At 54.4% G+C, this 14,800-nt stretch overlaps 1 protein-coding gene across 3 annotated transcripts; it reads right to left on the bottom strand.

Moving 5' to 3' along the window:
- Positions 1-7,493: 7,493 nt before the first annotated feature.
- Positions 7,494-12,702, bottom strand: GTPBP3 (GTP binding protein 3, mitochondrial). Of its 3 annotated transcripts, none has more exons than XR_004250812.2 (9): positions 12,591-12,696; positions 12,001-12,248; positions 11,801-11,887; positions 11,511-11,713; positions 10,986-11,298; positions 10,656-10,821; positions 8,917-9,195; positions 8,366-8,731; positions 7,494-8,072 (listed from the first exon to the last, which is right to left on the bottom strand). XR_004250812.2 is itself a non-coding variant. In XM_032170087.2 (9 exons), the coding sequence occupies exons 1-9, from the start codon at positions 12,641-12,643 to the stop codon at positions 8,506-8,508; spliced, it is 1,479 nt and encodes a 492-aa protein (XP_032025978.1). In that variant the 5' UTR covers positions 12,644-12,702; the 3' UTR covers positions 7,494-8,505. The 3 variants fall into 3 exon arrangements, 2 of the variants coding, with proteins under 2 accessions (XP_032025978.1, XP_032025976.1); XM_032170087.2 differs by having other exon boundaries at positions 7,494-8,731; positions 10,986-11,129; positions 11,226-11,298; positions 12,591-12,702; XM_032170085.2 differs by having other exon boundaries at positions 7,494-8,731; positions 12,591-12,702.
- Between the last annotated feature and the right edge of the window lie 2,098 nt (positions 12,703-14,800).

The raw sequence follows: 14,800 nt of genomic DNA, 5'->3' as shown, positions 1-14,800 counted from the left end.
ACAGAGCAAGACCCTGTCTCAAATGAATGAATGCACAAAACTTTGACTCAGTAACCCCATCCCTGGGGCTTTATCTCTAACAAGTAAAAACTTCAGGACATAAAGTCAATGGCTGTCAGGAAAAACAGCCTTAAAATCGCTGTCTAGAGCCGGGCATGGTTGCTCACGCCTGTAATCCCAGCACTTCGGGAGGCGGAGGCAGGCAGATCATTTGAGATCAGGAGTTCGAGAACAGTTTGACCAACATGGTGAAATCCCATCTCTACTAAAAATACAAAAAAAAATTAGCCCAGCGTGATGGTGCATGCCTGTAGTCCCAGCTACTCAGGAGGCTGAAGTGGGAGAGTCGCTTGAACCCAAGAGACAGAGGTTGCAGTGAGCCAAGATTGCGCCACTGCTCTCCAGCCTGGGCGACAGAGCGAGACTCCATCTCAAAAAAGAAAAAAAAGAAAAAAATCTCTGGCTAGGATCTCAGCTTGTCTCCTCCCCCCACACCTCCCATCCTCTCAATCCCTCAATTCCCTCCCAGCCCACCCCCTGGGGTCCTGGACTGGGACGGATGAGTCACAAGGACCTGGGAGCTGGCAGCGCCACGCTTAGGGCAGGCTAGTCTGGAGGGACAAAGGAGCGATATTTCCGGGATACGGAAACAAGGGCGAGAGATGGTCACCGCAGGAAGCGCTCAGCTGGGGCTCTGCCAAGACAGAGCAGGGGGGTCAGCCCGGTCAGACCGCCCAGACGGGCTGAGTTGGAGGCCCCAAGGAAGCGGGGACATCCCTGCCCCTAAGCCTACTGCCCAGACAGCCCAGAGTCCTTAGGGGGAGACATTGATGCCAGCCAGTCCTAACCATCCCAGAAGACCTGATTTAGGATTTCAGAGCCAAACATCCCCGGGTTTGAATCTTGGCTCAGTCAATCCCAGCCTCCATTTTCTCATCCAAGCATTGGGTGTAATAATAATAATTCTAAGGCCAGGCATTGTTTTTGTAAATAAAGTTGTATTAGGGCTGGGCACGGTGGCTCATGGCTATTATCTCAGCGCTTTGGGGGATTGAGATAGGAGGATCGCTTGAGTCCAGGAGTTTGAGACCAGCCTGGGAAATTTAGCAAGACCCTATGTCTACTAAAAATTTAAAAATTAGCTGGGGCATGGTGGTGCGTACCTTTAGTCCCAGCTACTTGGGGGGTGAGGCAGGAGAATCACTTGAGTCCAGGAGTTGGAGGCTGCAGTGAGCTAGGATTGCACCACTGTACTCCAGCTGGGGCGACAGAGCAAGACCCTGTCTCTAAAATAATGATAGTAATAATTCTAAACTCTCCAGACACGTGGGCACAGGCCTCTGGTCCTTTGTTTTGCCTTCCAGAACATTCCAGGAGCCATCATCCCTCTAACCGACCCCAGTGACCTGGCCCTGGCTCAGCCCCTGTACACTTGCACCTCAGCCGCTGCCTCTGGTATGGCTCCTGTGCTGGTCCAGAGGAGTCTTTCCATTACAGACTCTGTCCAAGTCCCTCTCCTGCTCACACACCCTCCATGGCTCCCTATTACCCTTAGAACAAAGTCTAACTCCTTAGCACATCTGTGACTCCCCTTTTGCCTCCTGCTATCCTGGACTTTTTAATTCTTTGTAAAAGACTCAACATGCATTAATTTGTGCTGTGCCCTTGGATTAGAAAGCCTTTTTCATGTCTAACGAACCCTTCTTCCTCTGAAGCCCAGCTCCAGAGACCCCCTCCTCCAGGCAGCCTTTCTTGATGTCCCAGATATAGCCCTTGCTTCCCCTTTTGGAAACCTCCCTCCCAGCCTCATCCCTCCCTCTTTCCAGCCCTGACCCTAAAGCTCTGACTGTCCCAGGCTGGTGGCTTCTCAGAAACCAGGTGGGGGCTGAATACAGGGGGTGGGGGTCGAGCAATTGGCAGATCAGGCCCCCTTCCTGACCCTGAGGTCCAACCGCCTGGCGAGTCTCAGACTGTTTGGGGATTTCCTGCAGCCTCTATAAATAACCCCCATGGCTGCTTCCCACAAACCACCTCACCCTTCTTGGAAAAAAGGGATTGTGGCCAAGGACCTCAGGCCAGCTGTGTGCCAGGGCCCCGGGGAAGGCAGGCGGCGCCCCAGCATCCTGTCCAAAGAGCATCTCCAACCCCACCCAGGCACAGGCCCAGCTCACCCCTCCTGGGAGCCTTCAGGACCCTCCCCACTTCGAGCCCACCCCTCAACCCTGGATCCACATGAGTGCTTTTCTTCTCTGGGCATCGGTTTGGTTTCCTGATGGGGGCAATAGTAACATCCGTGGACTCAGCTCATGGTGTGATCCTTTCCACTCTGGCCACCGCCCCTCCAGCCCCAATTTGTTGATTTGGTTGAACAAGCAAGGAAATGAACAAATAGTGACATATTGCCAGGAACTCTGTAAATAAAATCAGGCCTGGGTCTCCTCTAGTTGGGTGGTCGGGAAACTCTGGTGGCCTCCTTAGGCCCTTGTCATGCCCTCTGTCTGCCCGGGATGTCTCCCAGGCTCTGTGTCCCCTGAAACCAGAGAGTTTCTATCTTCAACCACTGGGGGTGGAGATCTTTTTCTTTTTTTTTTTTAATGTGACATGGAGTCTCACTCTGTTTCCCAGGCTGGAGTGTGGTGGCACCATCTCGGCTCACTTCAACCTCCGCCTCCCAGGTTCAAGCGATTCTCCTGCCTCAGCCTCCCAAATAGCTAGGATTACAGATGTGCACCACCACGCCCGGCTAATTTTTGTATTTTTAGTAGAGACGGGGTTTCACTACGTTGGCCAGGCTGGTCTCCTGACCTCAGGTGATCCACCCACCTTGGCCTCCCAAAGTGCTGGGATTACAGGCGTGAGCCACCGCGCCCGGCCCTGGGGTCTCCTTTAGTTGGGTGGTCGGGAAACTCTGCGGGCCTCCTTAGGCCCTTTTCGTGCCCTCTGTCTGCCGCGGATGCCTCCCAGGCTCTGTGTCCACTGAAACCAGAGTTTATTCAACCACTGGAGGTGGAGATCTTTTTCTGATTCCAGAAAAGATCCTGATTCTCTTCGAGACTCAGTTTCCACCCCTGTCAGGGGAAGTTAACCATTCACATGCTACCAGGTGAGTGCCGGAGGCCTAGATCCGCTGAGGGTGGGGCACCGGGAGCGTTGATGGGAGGATTGCTGGGGACCGCCTCTGTTAGCGTGATGCGCCCTCTGCTGGTCGGTCCCCGCCACGTCAGACTCCCCCAAGAATCTCAGACTAACCTCTGTCTATCAGACCCCTCCATCCCCTCTCCAATGGTCTCCCTCCTCTCTCTCCTCCCTTCCTCTGCTCCAGCCACTCTGACCACCTCTGGCCGGGCGCGGTGGCTCTCGCCTGTAATCCCAGCACTTTGGGAGGCCGAGGCGGACAGATCACTTGAGGTCAGGAGTTTGAGACCAACCTGGGCAACATAGCAAAATCCTGTCTCCATGAAAAAATTAAAAAATTAGCCGGGCATGGTGGTTGTGGTCCTAGCTATTCAGGAGGCTGAAGTGGAAGGATCAACTGAGCCCAGGAGGTGGAAGATTACAGTGAGCCATGATTGTGCCACTACATTCCAGCCTGGGTGACAGAGTGAGACCCCACCCCAACACCCCCCCCCCCAAAAAAAAAGGCCAGGCATAGTAGCTCACACCTGTAATCCCAGCACTTTGGGAAGCCAAGGCAGGAAGATCGCCTGAGCCCAAAAGGTTAAAACCAGCTTGGGCAACATAGTGAGAACCCATCTCTAAAAGAAATTTAAAAATTAGCTGGGCATGGTGGCACATGCCTGTAGTCCTAGCTATTCAGGAGGCTGAGGTGGGAGGATCACTTGAGCCCAGAAGATAGAAGCTACAGTGAGCCATGATTGAGCCACTGCAGTCCAGCCTGGGTGAAAGGGAGAGGCCTTGTCTCAAAAAAAAAAAAAAAAAAAAAAAGGTCGGGCATTGTGGCACACGCCTGTAATCCCAGCTACTTGGGAGGCTGAGGCAGGAGAATTGCTTGAACCTGGAAGTCGGAGGTCGCAGTGAGCCACAGTCACGCCACCACACTCCAGCCTGGGCGACAGAGCAAGACCCTGTCTCAAAAAAAAACAAAAAACAAAAAACAAAAACAAAAAGCAAACAAACCAACAAAAAACCTGACCATCTCACTATTCCTTGAACACACCATGAAGTTCCTGCATCAGTGGGATGTGTAATCCAGTGAAATATGTGTCAGTGGGATATGCATATGGAGGGATTTGCATACTCAATGCCCTCTGCCTGGGGTGCCCTCCCCAGCTCCTCCATCTTGCATCCTCACCATTCAGATCTCAACACTCATCATCTCTGCCAGGCAGCCCACTTTAAGTTGCCTGACTAGGTCACGTCTCCTCTTTATGAGCTCCAAAGCAGCCATCAGGCCAGGCACGTTGGCTCACACATGTGATCCCAGCACTTTGGGAGGCTGAGGTCTCAGGATCACCAGAGGCCAAGAGTTTGAGGCCAGCCTGGGCAACACAGCAAGACCCCTATCTTTACTTAAAAAAAAAAAAAAAAAAAAAGGCTGGGCACGGTGGCTCACGCCTGTAATCCCAGCACTTTGGGAGGCTGAGGCAAGTGGATCGCTTGAGGTCAGGCATTTGAGACCAGCCTGGCCAACATGGTGAAACCTGTCTCTACTAAAAATACAAAAATTAGCCGGGCGTGGTGGCATACGCCTATAGTCCCAGCTACTCGGGAGGCTGAGGCAGGAGAGTCGCTTGAACCCAGGAGGCAGAGGTTGCAGTGAGCCGAGATCGTGCCACTCCACCCTGGGCAGACCGGTGGTCAAACCTGTAATCCAGATTTGGAGGCCGGGGGATCCGAGGTCAGAGTCGGACCATCCTGGTAAAAGGTGAAAACCCGTCTACTAAAAAACACAAAAAATTACCGGGGTTTGGGGGCCTGTACTACTATCGGAGGTTGAGCCGAGAATAGGTGAACCGGAGGTGGGGTTCAGTGACTGAGATCCCCCTGATCCAGCCTGGGACAAACAAGACCCGTCAAAAAAAAAAAAAAAAAAAGTCTTTTAAAAAAAAAAAAAAAAACCATCAGGCCTTATGTAATGACCTTTGTCTCTTTTCCTTTGTCTCTATCGCCCAGGCTGGAGTGCAGTGGCACGATCTCCACTCACTGCAACCTCTGCCTCCCAGGTTCAAGCGACTCTCTTGTCTTACCCTCCTGAGTTGCTGGGACCACAGCCATGTGCCACCATGCTTGGCTAGTTTTTGTATTTTTTGTAGAGATGGGGTTTCACCACGTTGGCAAGGCTGATCTCAAACTCCAGGCCTCAAGTGATCTGCCCACCTTGGCTTCTGAAAGTGTTGGGATTACAGGCTTGAGCCACCATGCTTGGCCTCTTGTCACTTCTTTAATGTGAACAGGGACCAAGCCCGTTGCTCCCCTCTGTGACCCCAACATCCTGCCTGCTGCACAGGAGCCCTGAGCAAACTCAGATTTGGAGTGAAACAGACCTGCGTTCAAACCCCAAAGCTGGGGAAACTCCAGGAAGTAACTACTCCTGTGAGCCTCGGTTTTCTCATATGCAAAACTGGAAGAAAATAGCCACAACATCGTGCTGTGGTGAAGATTCAATAAAATGATGTGTACGATGCTGGATGCAGGAGTTTGATGAATATTCATGGAGTGAGTGAATGAATGAATGAATAAAGATTCAGCTTATAGAGGGAGAAAGGCCCCTAGGTTTTGCCAGTCAGATTTTTGTTTGTTTGTTTGTTTGTTTGTTTTGAGACGGAGTCGGAGTTTCCCTCTGTCGCCCAGGCTGGAGTGCAGTGGCACGATCTCGGCTCACTGCAACCTCTGCTTCCCGTGTTCAAGCAATTCTCCTGACTCAGCCTCCCGATAGCTGGGACTATAGGCGCGTGCCACCATGCCCAGCTAATTTTTTGTATTTTTAGTAGAGATGGGGTTTCACCATGTTAGCCAGGCTGGTCTCGATCTCCTGACCTCGTGATCCGCCCACATATGGACTCCCAAAGTGCTGAGATTATCGGCATGAGCCACTGCGCCTGGCCTTGCTAGTCATTTTTAAGATACAAGAGGTTGTCCTGGTGTGGTGGCTCACACCTGTAATCTCAGCAGTTTGGGAGGCTGGGGTGGGAGGATCGCTTGAGTCCACGAGTTCAAGGCCAGCCTGGGCAACATAGGGAGACCCCCATCTCTATAAAAAATAAGAAATTAGCCAGACATGGGACATGGTAGTGCGTGTCTGTGGTCCCAACTACTTGAGGGGCCAAGGCAGGAGGATTCCTTGAGGCTAAGAGTTCGAGGCTGCAGTGAACCATGAATGTGGCACTACACTCCAGTCTGGGCAATAGAGTGAGACTCTATCTCAAAAATCATTAATTAATTAATAATTGAACTAATTGAAAAATTGTTTAAAGATACAAGAGGCAAGGTTGGGCACTGTGCCATGTGCATCTAATCCCATTGCTTTGGGAGGCCAAGGTGGGAGGATTGCTGGAGCCCAGGAGTTCAAGGCTGCAGTGACCCATCACTGCACTCCAGTCTAGGAAACAGAGCAAAACCCTGTCTAAAAAAAAAAAAGATAGAAGAGGCAAAATGTCCAGACTAATACTACATTTTTCATCCATTGAGGTACAGAGTAAAAAATAAATTAATTTAATTTTTTTTTAAAAGGGTGGGTGTGGGCCGGGTGCGGTGGTTCACGCCTGTAATCCCAGCACTTTGGGAGGCCAAGGTGGGCGGATCACAAGGTCAGGAGATCAAGACTATCCTGGCGAACACGGTGAAACCCTGTCTCTACTAAAAATACAAAAAATTAGCCGGGCATGGTGGCGGGCACCTGTAGTCCCAGCTACTGGGAGGCTGAGGCAGGAGAATGGCATGAACCTGGGAGGCGGAGCTTGCAGTGAGCCGAGACTGCGCCACTGCACTCCAGCCCGGGTGAGAGAGTGAGACTCCGTCTCAAAAAAAAAAAAAAAAAAAAAAGGTGGGTGTGGTGGCTCACGCCTGTAACCCCAGCACTTTGGGAGGACAAGATGGGCAGATCTTTTGAGGCCAGGAGCTCGAGACCAGCCTGGGCAACATGACAAATATCCCATCTCTACTAAAAATACAAAAGTTAGCCAGGTGTGGTAGGGTACACCTATGATCCCAGCTGCTCGGGAGGCTGAGGCACGAGAATGGCTTGAGCTCAGGAGGCAGAGACTGCAGTGAGCTGAGATCGCACCACTGCACTTCAGTCTGGGCAACAGAGCAAGACCCTGTCACACACACACATACACACACAGAAAAAAAAAGACGACTAAAGACTAAAAAAGGAATGAGGCCAGGCACAGTGGCTCACACCTGTAATCCCAACACTTTGGGAGGCCAAGACAGCAGGATGGCTTGAGTCCAAGAGCTCAAGACCAGCCTGGGCAACATAGTGAGACCCCCATCTCCATAATTCTGTTTTTTTAAAAAGAAATGACAATTTGTAGAGCAATGAACACAATACTATTTATATATGATACACAAGACAAACATATTTGAAAGGTACATCCACAAGTATGCAAACATTCAAAGTTCTGGAAAGACACACATTAAGCCATGACAACCGGAGAAGGGCTAAGGAAAATTTCCATGTTGAAACACTTCTGGGGCCAGGCGTGGTAGCTCACACCTGTGATCCCAGCACTTTGGGAGGCCGAGATGGGCAGATTACCTGAGGTCAAGGAGTTCAAGACCAGCCTGGTCAACATGGTGAAACCCTGTCTCTACTAAAAATACAAAAATTAGCTGGGCGTGGTGGCGTGGGCCTGTAGTCCCAGCTACTCAAGAGGCTGAGGCAGGAGAATCGCTTGAACCCGGGAGGCGGAGGTTGCAGTAAGCCGAGGTCCCACCACTGAATTCCAGCCTGGGTGACAGAGCGAGACTCCATCTCAAAAAAAAAATTTAGCCAGGCATGCTGGCACATGCCTGTAATCCCAGCTACTCAGGAGGCTGAGGCAGGAGAAGCGCTTGAGCCCGGGAGACAGAGGTTGCAATGAGCCAAGGTCGCACCACTGCACTCCAGCCTGGGCAATAGACAGAGAAGGGAAAGGTAGAGGAACGGAAGGGGAAAGGGAAGGGGAAGGGGAAGGGGAAAGGGAAGGGAAGGGAAGAAAATAAAAACTTCTAGATCACTTGAGTTTTTTTTACATTCCTTTGGTATTTGCAAAATAAATTAAAAACTACAAAACAAATACACTGAGATCCTCCTATCTCCATCCCAACCCGGATGCCCCAGCATCAAGAGTCGAACGGGACCTCCATTCAGCCCCATTCCAGGCCCTGAATCTCCAGGGAGTCCCTGCAGGGATCTCACTACCTCTCAGCTGTGTTGCTTCACTGTTTGAGAATCAAGTTCTTTCCCAGGCGAATGAGAATCCCAATTGGCCTAGACTGTTTCCAGATCCCCCGAGGCTCCTGGGTCTCCACGCAGCTTGGGTGCGACTTCCCCGGATCCCATCACTTGCCCACACAGAAGTCCCGGAAGATGATGTCCAGGATCTCCTCGGTACCCCCTCCACCTGTGAGCCGGGTCAGGTGACCCCGGGCCACCCGCAGCGCCTCTGCCACCAGGGCCAGGTCTTTTGACTGCTTGTAGTGGCCGAGGGCATCCAGGCAACCCTGGAGGTGGTGCTGGTGCCTTGCTCGGGTCAGCAGCGGGGGATCTGTGGATGGGTCCCCACACCTGGAAGAGACAAGAGACATGGTCTCTCCCGACCTTTTACAACCATCCCTTGAAGGGAAAATGGTTGTACCCATTTTGTAGGTACAGAAATTGAAGTTGAGGGGCAGGCACGGGCCCAAAGCCAGTGGGCCAGCCCATACTTAAACTGTGGGTCAGGGGAGACTGGGAGTGGGAGGGGGGCTCACACTGCAGCTAGCTCCTTCCTCAGTGCCTCCAGGAAGCCATCCAGCCCCTCTCCCGTCAGACAGGACAGCAGCAGGTGCGGGGGCAGGTCAGGACCGGGACCTAGGCCCTCTGGGGACAGCAGGTCCGACTTGTTCAGCACCAGGAGGAGGCGCTGGCTGCTGTCACTGGGGCTCTGGGCTCCCACAGAGGCTACGACAGTGGCCAGGAAGTTGCAACTGGAGGGAGAGGCCAGGTCAGAGGCGTCCAGCATGGCCAGAATGAGGTCAGCCTGCTCCAGCCTGCGGGAGCAAGGTCAACTGAGCAAGGATCCCAAGTTGAGCAATTGAAGAAGGCACTGGGTGGAGGGACAGTGAGGGGCCAGGCAGAGCACTGGGGGAGCTGCGAAGTGTGAGGTGGGGAAGGAGTAGAGTACCAGGGGCCCGCCAGAATGTTGGGGGCCCAAGCCAAGCACAGGGGGTGGGGCAGAGCAAGAGGGGCGGGACACAGTGCAGGGGGCAGGGCAGAGCAAGAGGAGGGGGCAAGGTGCGGGGGCGGGCCAGAGCAGGAGGGGCTGGGCACAGTGCAGGGGGCGGGCCAGAGCAGGAGGGGCTGGGCACAGTGCAGTGAGTAGGGCAGGGCAGGAGGGGCGGGGCACAGCACAGGAGGGCGGGGCAGAGCAAGAGAGGCAGAGCACTGTGCAGGGGGAAGAGCAGAGCAAGAGGGACAGGGCACAGCACAGGGGTTGGGTCAGAGCAAAAGGGGCCGGGTACAGCACTGGAGTGGGGCGACCATGAGTGGCGGTGCAGACCAAGAAGGACCAGACACACTACAGGGGATGGGGTAGAGAGCACGAGGGGCGGGGCAGAATGTAGGGGGTGGACAGAGGACAGGGGATGGGACAGACCGCGAGAGCAGAGCAAAGTGCCAGGGCGGGACAGAGCACGAGAGGGCGGGGCAGAACGTGAGGGCTGGGCGGAGCGCTTAGGAATGAGAAACGTCCGGAGGGCCGGGGGCAGGACTTAGTCAGAACCAAATCACTGGCCGGGCACAGTGGCTAAGGCCTGTAATCCCAGCACTTCGGGAGGCCGAGGCAGGTGGGTCATCTGAGGTCAGGAGTTCGAGACCAGCCTGGCCAACATGATGAAACCCCGTCTCTACTGAAAATACAAAAAATTAGCCTGGTATTGTGGTGGGCGCCTCTAACCTCAGCTACTCGGGAGGCCGAGGCAGAAGAATCGCTTGAACTCGGGAGGCGGAGGTTGCAGTCAGCCGAGATCATACCACTGCATACTGGGCAACAAGAGCGAAACTCCGTCTCAAAAAAAAAAAAAAAAACCCCAGGCCAGGTGCAGTGGCTCACAACACTTTGGGAGGCCGAGGCTCAGGAGTTAGAGACCAACCTGGGCAACATAGTGAAACCTCATCTCTACTAAAAATACAAAAAAAAAAAAAATAGCTCGGCGTGGTAGCTCCCGCCTGTAATCCCAGCTACTTGGGAGGCTGAGGCAGGAGAATTGCTTGAACCCGGCAGACAGAGCTTGCAGTGAGCTGAGATCCCGCCACTGCACTCCAGCCTGGGCGACAGAGCAAGACTCGGTCTCGGGAAAAAAAAAAAAAAAAGAACCAAATCCCTGAGATCCCTGCTTGATAGGGCTTAGCAGGTTCTCTGATTCAGGAAGAATGAAAAATAAACGCAACAAGGAGGAAAGGCAGAGAAAGGGCCCCGCGTTCCCCTCCCATCACCACCCTGTCCGCCCACCTCTCCCGGGCGCGCCGCACGCCCTCCTGCTCCACGGGCCCCACGCCCTCCCGCAACCCAGCCGTGTCGCTCAGCAGCACAGGAAATCCGGCCAGGTCGACGGGGGTCTCCAGCACGTCACGGGTGGTCCCTGGCTCCGGGGACACGATGGACACAGGTTTCCGACCTGGGGGAGGGTCAGAAGAAGAGGAGAGGGTGGAGACAAGGGAGCCCCTCCCCCCAGGTTCTACCCCACGTCTGGAGGGAGCTTTAGACCTGAACAATTCAATTACCCAGCTCTTGTCCCCGTTCCTGGCACTAGGCCCCGCCCCCTTCCCGCCTCCTACTCACTGAGCAGGTTCACTAGGCTGCTCTTGCCGGCATTGGGGGGTCCAGTGACCACTACGTGCGCCCCTGAGCGGAGCCTCTGCCCACGTCTGGCATCTCGTAGATGTGCACCCAGGGCCACCTCCAGTGCCCGTACTTCGATGTCGGCTGTGGGTGAGAGAAGGCAGGCAGAGAGAGACAGTGAGGGGAGCCTTTGAGAGCTGATCCGAGGTGTCTTCCTCCCCCACCAGCCGGTAGACCCACCTTGCTCTAGGACCCCCTCCTCCAGGTTGTCATCCTCACCGAAATCGATATAGGCCTCCACGTGGGCCAGAGCCTGGCGGGGCAGGGAGACCAGAGGTGGTGTGTGCACCCAGAAACCCACCTTCCCACACCCAATTTGTCCAGCCCGACTTCAGGGGCCAGCTTGGCGGCCCATAGACCGGAAGCTTTCACGCAGGGAATTAATGCGGGATTGAGGGGGGGTCTCACGCAGGGGTTGCACAGATGGGGTCTCTGAGGGAGAGAATGGACAAATGGGGGACTTGCTTTGGTGAGGGTCTCGGCCCAGCCACGGCAGAGGTGGCCCAGCTCCCCGTCCAGCTGCCTGAGGGCCTGCCGCCGCTGCGCCTCGGTTTCTGCGTGGATAAGGTCCGCCAGCCCCTCCACTTCGGTCAGGTTCAGCTTCCCATTGGCGAACGCCCGCCTGGTGAACTCGCCTGCCTCTGCCGGTCGAAGCCCTGGCACGCTACCTGCAGCAAGGTCCCAGTCTGACACCCCCTGGTCCCCACCCAGGCCCATTGGGAGGACCAAGCATCTCACCCAAGGCTGCAACTCACCCAAGGCCTGCAGGACGCCGCTCACCACTGCCGGGCCTCCATGCACGTGGAACTCCACGCAGTCCTCACCGGTGAAACTCTGGGGACCTAATGTGGCAGACAGCTGACAGTCAGGAGGACAGCACAGCCAGTGCAAACCCTTGGAAGGGTGAAACTGAGTCATGGGACCTACAGGAGGCTTGGAACCTGGGGACCCTCACCTGGGAACCAGAGCACCAGTGCGCGGTCCAGAGGCTCCCCGGAGCGGGGGTCGCTGAGGAGGCGCAGGCTGGCGTGGCGAGCAGGGGGCAGGTCTCGGGGTGCCGTGAGAATTCGGAGGGCGTGGCCGCTGGCGGGGCCGCTGGTCCGGATCACCGCGATGCCGCAGCGGCCTTGGCCAGAGCTTAGCGCGAAGATGGTGGCGCCGGAGCCGGGGGCTGGTGCGCCGCTGCTCCGGCGCGTGCACAATCTGGAACCGGAGGGGAGGCGAATCAGCGCACTGGGAGGCTTAGCCTCGGTGTCAAGTAGACCGAGGGCTCGATGATCGCGAGATGCCCCAGGTGGGGGGGTTCTGCGGCTGGGGGATGCACAAATTGGATGTTCTGAAGGCCGAAGGGTGACAGGATTAGGGACCGTGAGGCCAGAAGGAGACCCAGATGTGGGCTCTGCGGCAAGGGTCGTGGACGATTGAGGCATGGAAGAACGCGAATGATTGCTCTGCCGCAGGGAATTGGGCCCCTAAACCCAGGGAGTGGGTCTGAGGGTCCAAACAACACCCCAAGCTGTCACACCCCTTCCCCTGTAGCCCCACCTGCGAGGCCCACGTGCCGCTTGGGCCGCCAGGGTCCAAAGCCCCCGCCACATGGATTTACAACCCGCGACCCGCCTGCCCGACCTGCCTGTGTGGCTTCAAGTCTGGGCAGGAGGCCCCGCCCACTCCGCGGCTTGACTAGTAAAGTGCTCAACTATTCTCGACCATCATTGGGTACCTCAGGATACGTCCCGCCCACCGTCAGAAGATCCTCGCTTCCATTGGCTGGTGCAACGGAGAGAGGGAGCGGGAGGCGCTATGAAGGTAGGTGTAGCGAAATGTTGTTCCCCGGGCAACATGAGACCAAATTTTTAGGGTCCTAGCGCTGCGAGGCTGACAATAGGAATAAGGAATGGAAGAAAGGACAGAGCTTGGCACAGGGCAGTGCAAATTACAGCGAGGGGAGGTTTTGAGTCCCGCATTTTCCATCTGCTCACTCCGCAGTCTTAGGCGTGGCAAGGACCTATGTGCGTTCAGTTTTCCCGTTCAAGAAAGGAGGGACTACACCTCTTTACGTTCAGGTTCAGACCGGAAACTCAGAGCATCTCAGTGACCGGGAGGGATGAGTACTGAAGAACCCACGCCCTGGTCCAGGGAAAATCTTGCCCAAACTTCTGGAAAGAGTCCTACTTGCTTTTTCCGGAACTCTCCAGATTCTCTCCCCTCCCCAGCGTTCCCTCCTGCCGTTCCCTCGGCTTCGGATGCCCTTCCTCATTTGACAAACTCGTCTTCAAGGCCTAGCTCCAAGATCCCCCTCCTCCAGGAAGTCTTCCTGGAACCCCCAGCACAGCCCTCTCTCCACGGTGGACTTCCTTGGCTGTCTCTCTCTCTGGCCCAGGTCTGCACCTGCAGAGCCAAGTGTCCGGTCAGTCTCTGGCTCCCCGAAAGCCAGAAAGGGGAGCCTCGGAGATTGCTTTCAGGTTAACCCAGGACAGCAGTGAAACTCGGAATAAAGCGCTGGTGGTGGAATTCCAGGCACTGGCTGGGCGGGGTCTCCGGGAGCGTCTTCGCATGGCGGATTCTCTGGTTCTGGATCAGAGCGGGCGGGCGGCGCACTTGCGTGTTAAGAAAAATCTGTCGGACAGAATAGAGTTCTAATACCCCCTTACCTCGCCCTGCTCAATATTTTTATTTACTTTATTATTTTATTTTATTTTTGAGACAGGGTCTCACTCTGTCGCCCAGGCTGGAGTGCAGTGGCGCGATCACGGCTCTTGCAACCTCCAACTTTTGGGCTCAAGAGATCCGCCCGCCTCAGCCTCCTGAGTAGCTGGAACCACAGGCGCGAGCCACCACGCCAGGCTAGTTTTTTGGTGTTTTTTATTTGCTTTTTTTTTGTTCGTTTGTTTTTGTTTTTTTTTTTGGTAGAGACGGGGATCTCACTATGTTGCCCAGGCTTTTTTTTTTTTTTTTTTTAATGAGACAGAGTCTCGCTCTGCCGCCCAGGCTGGAGTATAGTGGCACGATCTAGACTAACTGCAACCTCCGCCTCCCAGGTTCAAGCGATTCTCCTGCCTCAGACTCCTGAGTAGCTGGGACTACAGGTGTGCACCACCATGCCTGGCTAATTTTTTGTATTTTTAATAGAAACAGTGTTTGGCCATGTTGGTCAGGCTCGTCTCGAACTCCTTACCTCAGGTGATCTACCCGCCTTGGCCTCCCAAAGTGCTGGGATTACAGGTGTGAGCCACTGCACCCGGCCGAGGCTTTAATATTTTAAGTTGTAAAATAGGAACAAATGATGACATATTTATATTTCGTCTGCCATTCTGTAGTTGTTACATCTGTAACAAGTATATAGCAAGTGCCTACTGTGTGCTCGCATTGAGAACCAGAGCTAGCCCCTCGTTCCTACCCTCGCTGGGCTTTCAGTCTAACAGACTGAGCTACTCAGGATGGTCAGGGGTTGGCCAAATGCCAGGTAAAACCCAGGTCTCCCAGCTAAATGTGAATTTCAAATAAATAATGAATAATTTTTTAGTACTACTATGTGCCATGTAGGCATAGGACATAGAAACATTTATGTATGTATGTATATATGTATGTATTTGAGACAGGGTCTCGTTCTGTCGCCCAGGATGCAGTGCAGTGGGTGTGATCTCAGCTCACTGCAGCCTTGACCTCCTGAGCACAAGCGATTCTCCTGCCTCAGCCTCCCAAGTAGCTGGGATTACAGGTGCGCCCCGCCCAGCTAACATTTATTCTTTTAT

This window comes from Hylobates moloch, unplaced genomic scaffold (assembly GCF_009828535.3).
Source record: "Hylobates moloch isolate HMO894 unplaced genomic scaffold, HMol_V3 SCAFFOLD_12, whole genome shotgun sequence".
NCBI classification, from domain to species: domain Eukaryota; kingdom Metazoa; phylum Chordata; class Mammalia; order Primates; family Hylobatidae; genus Hylobates; species Hylobates moloch.
The sequence above is the reverse complement of the archived record's forward strand: the minus strand, read 5'-3'. Positions and strand labels throughout refer to the sequence as shown.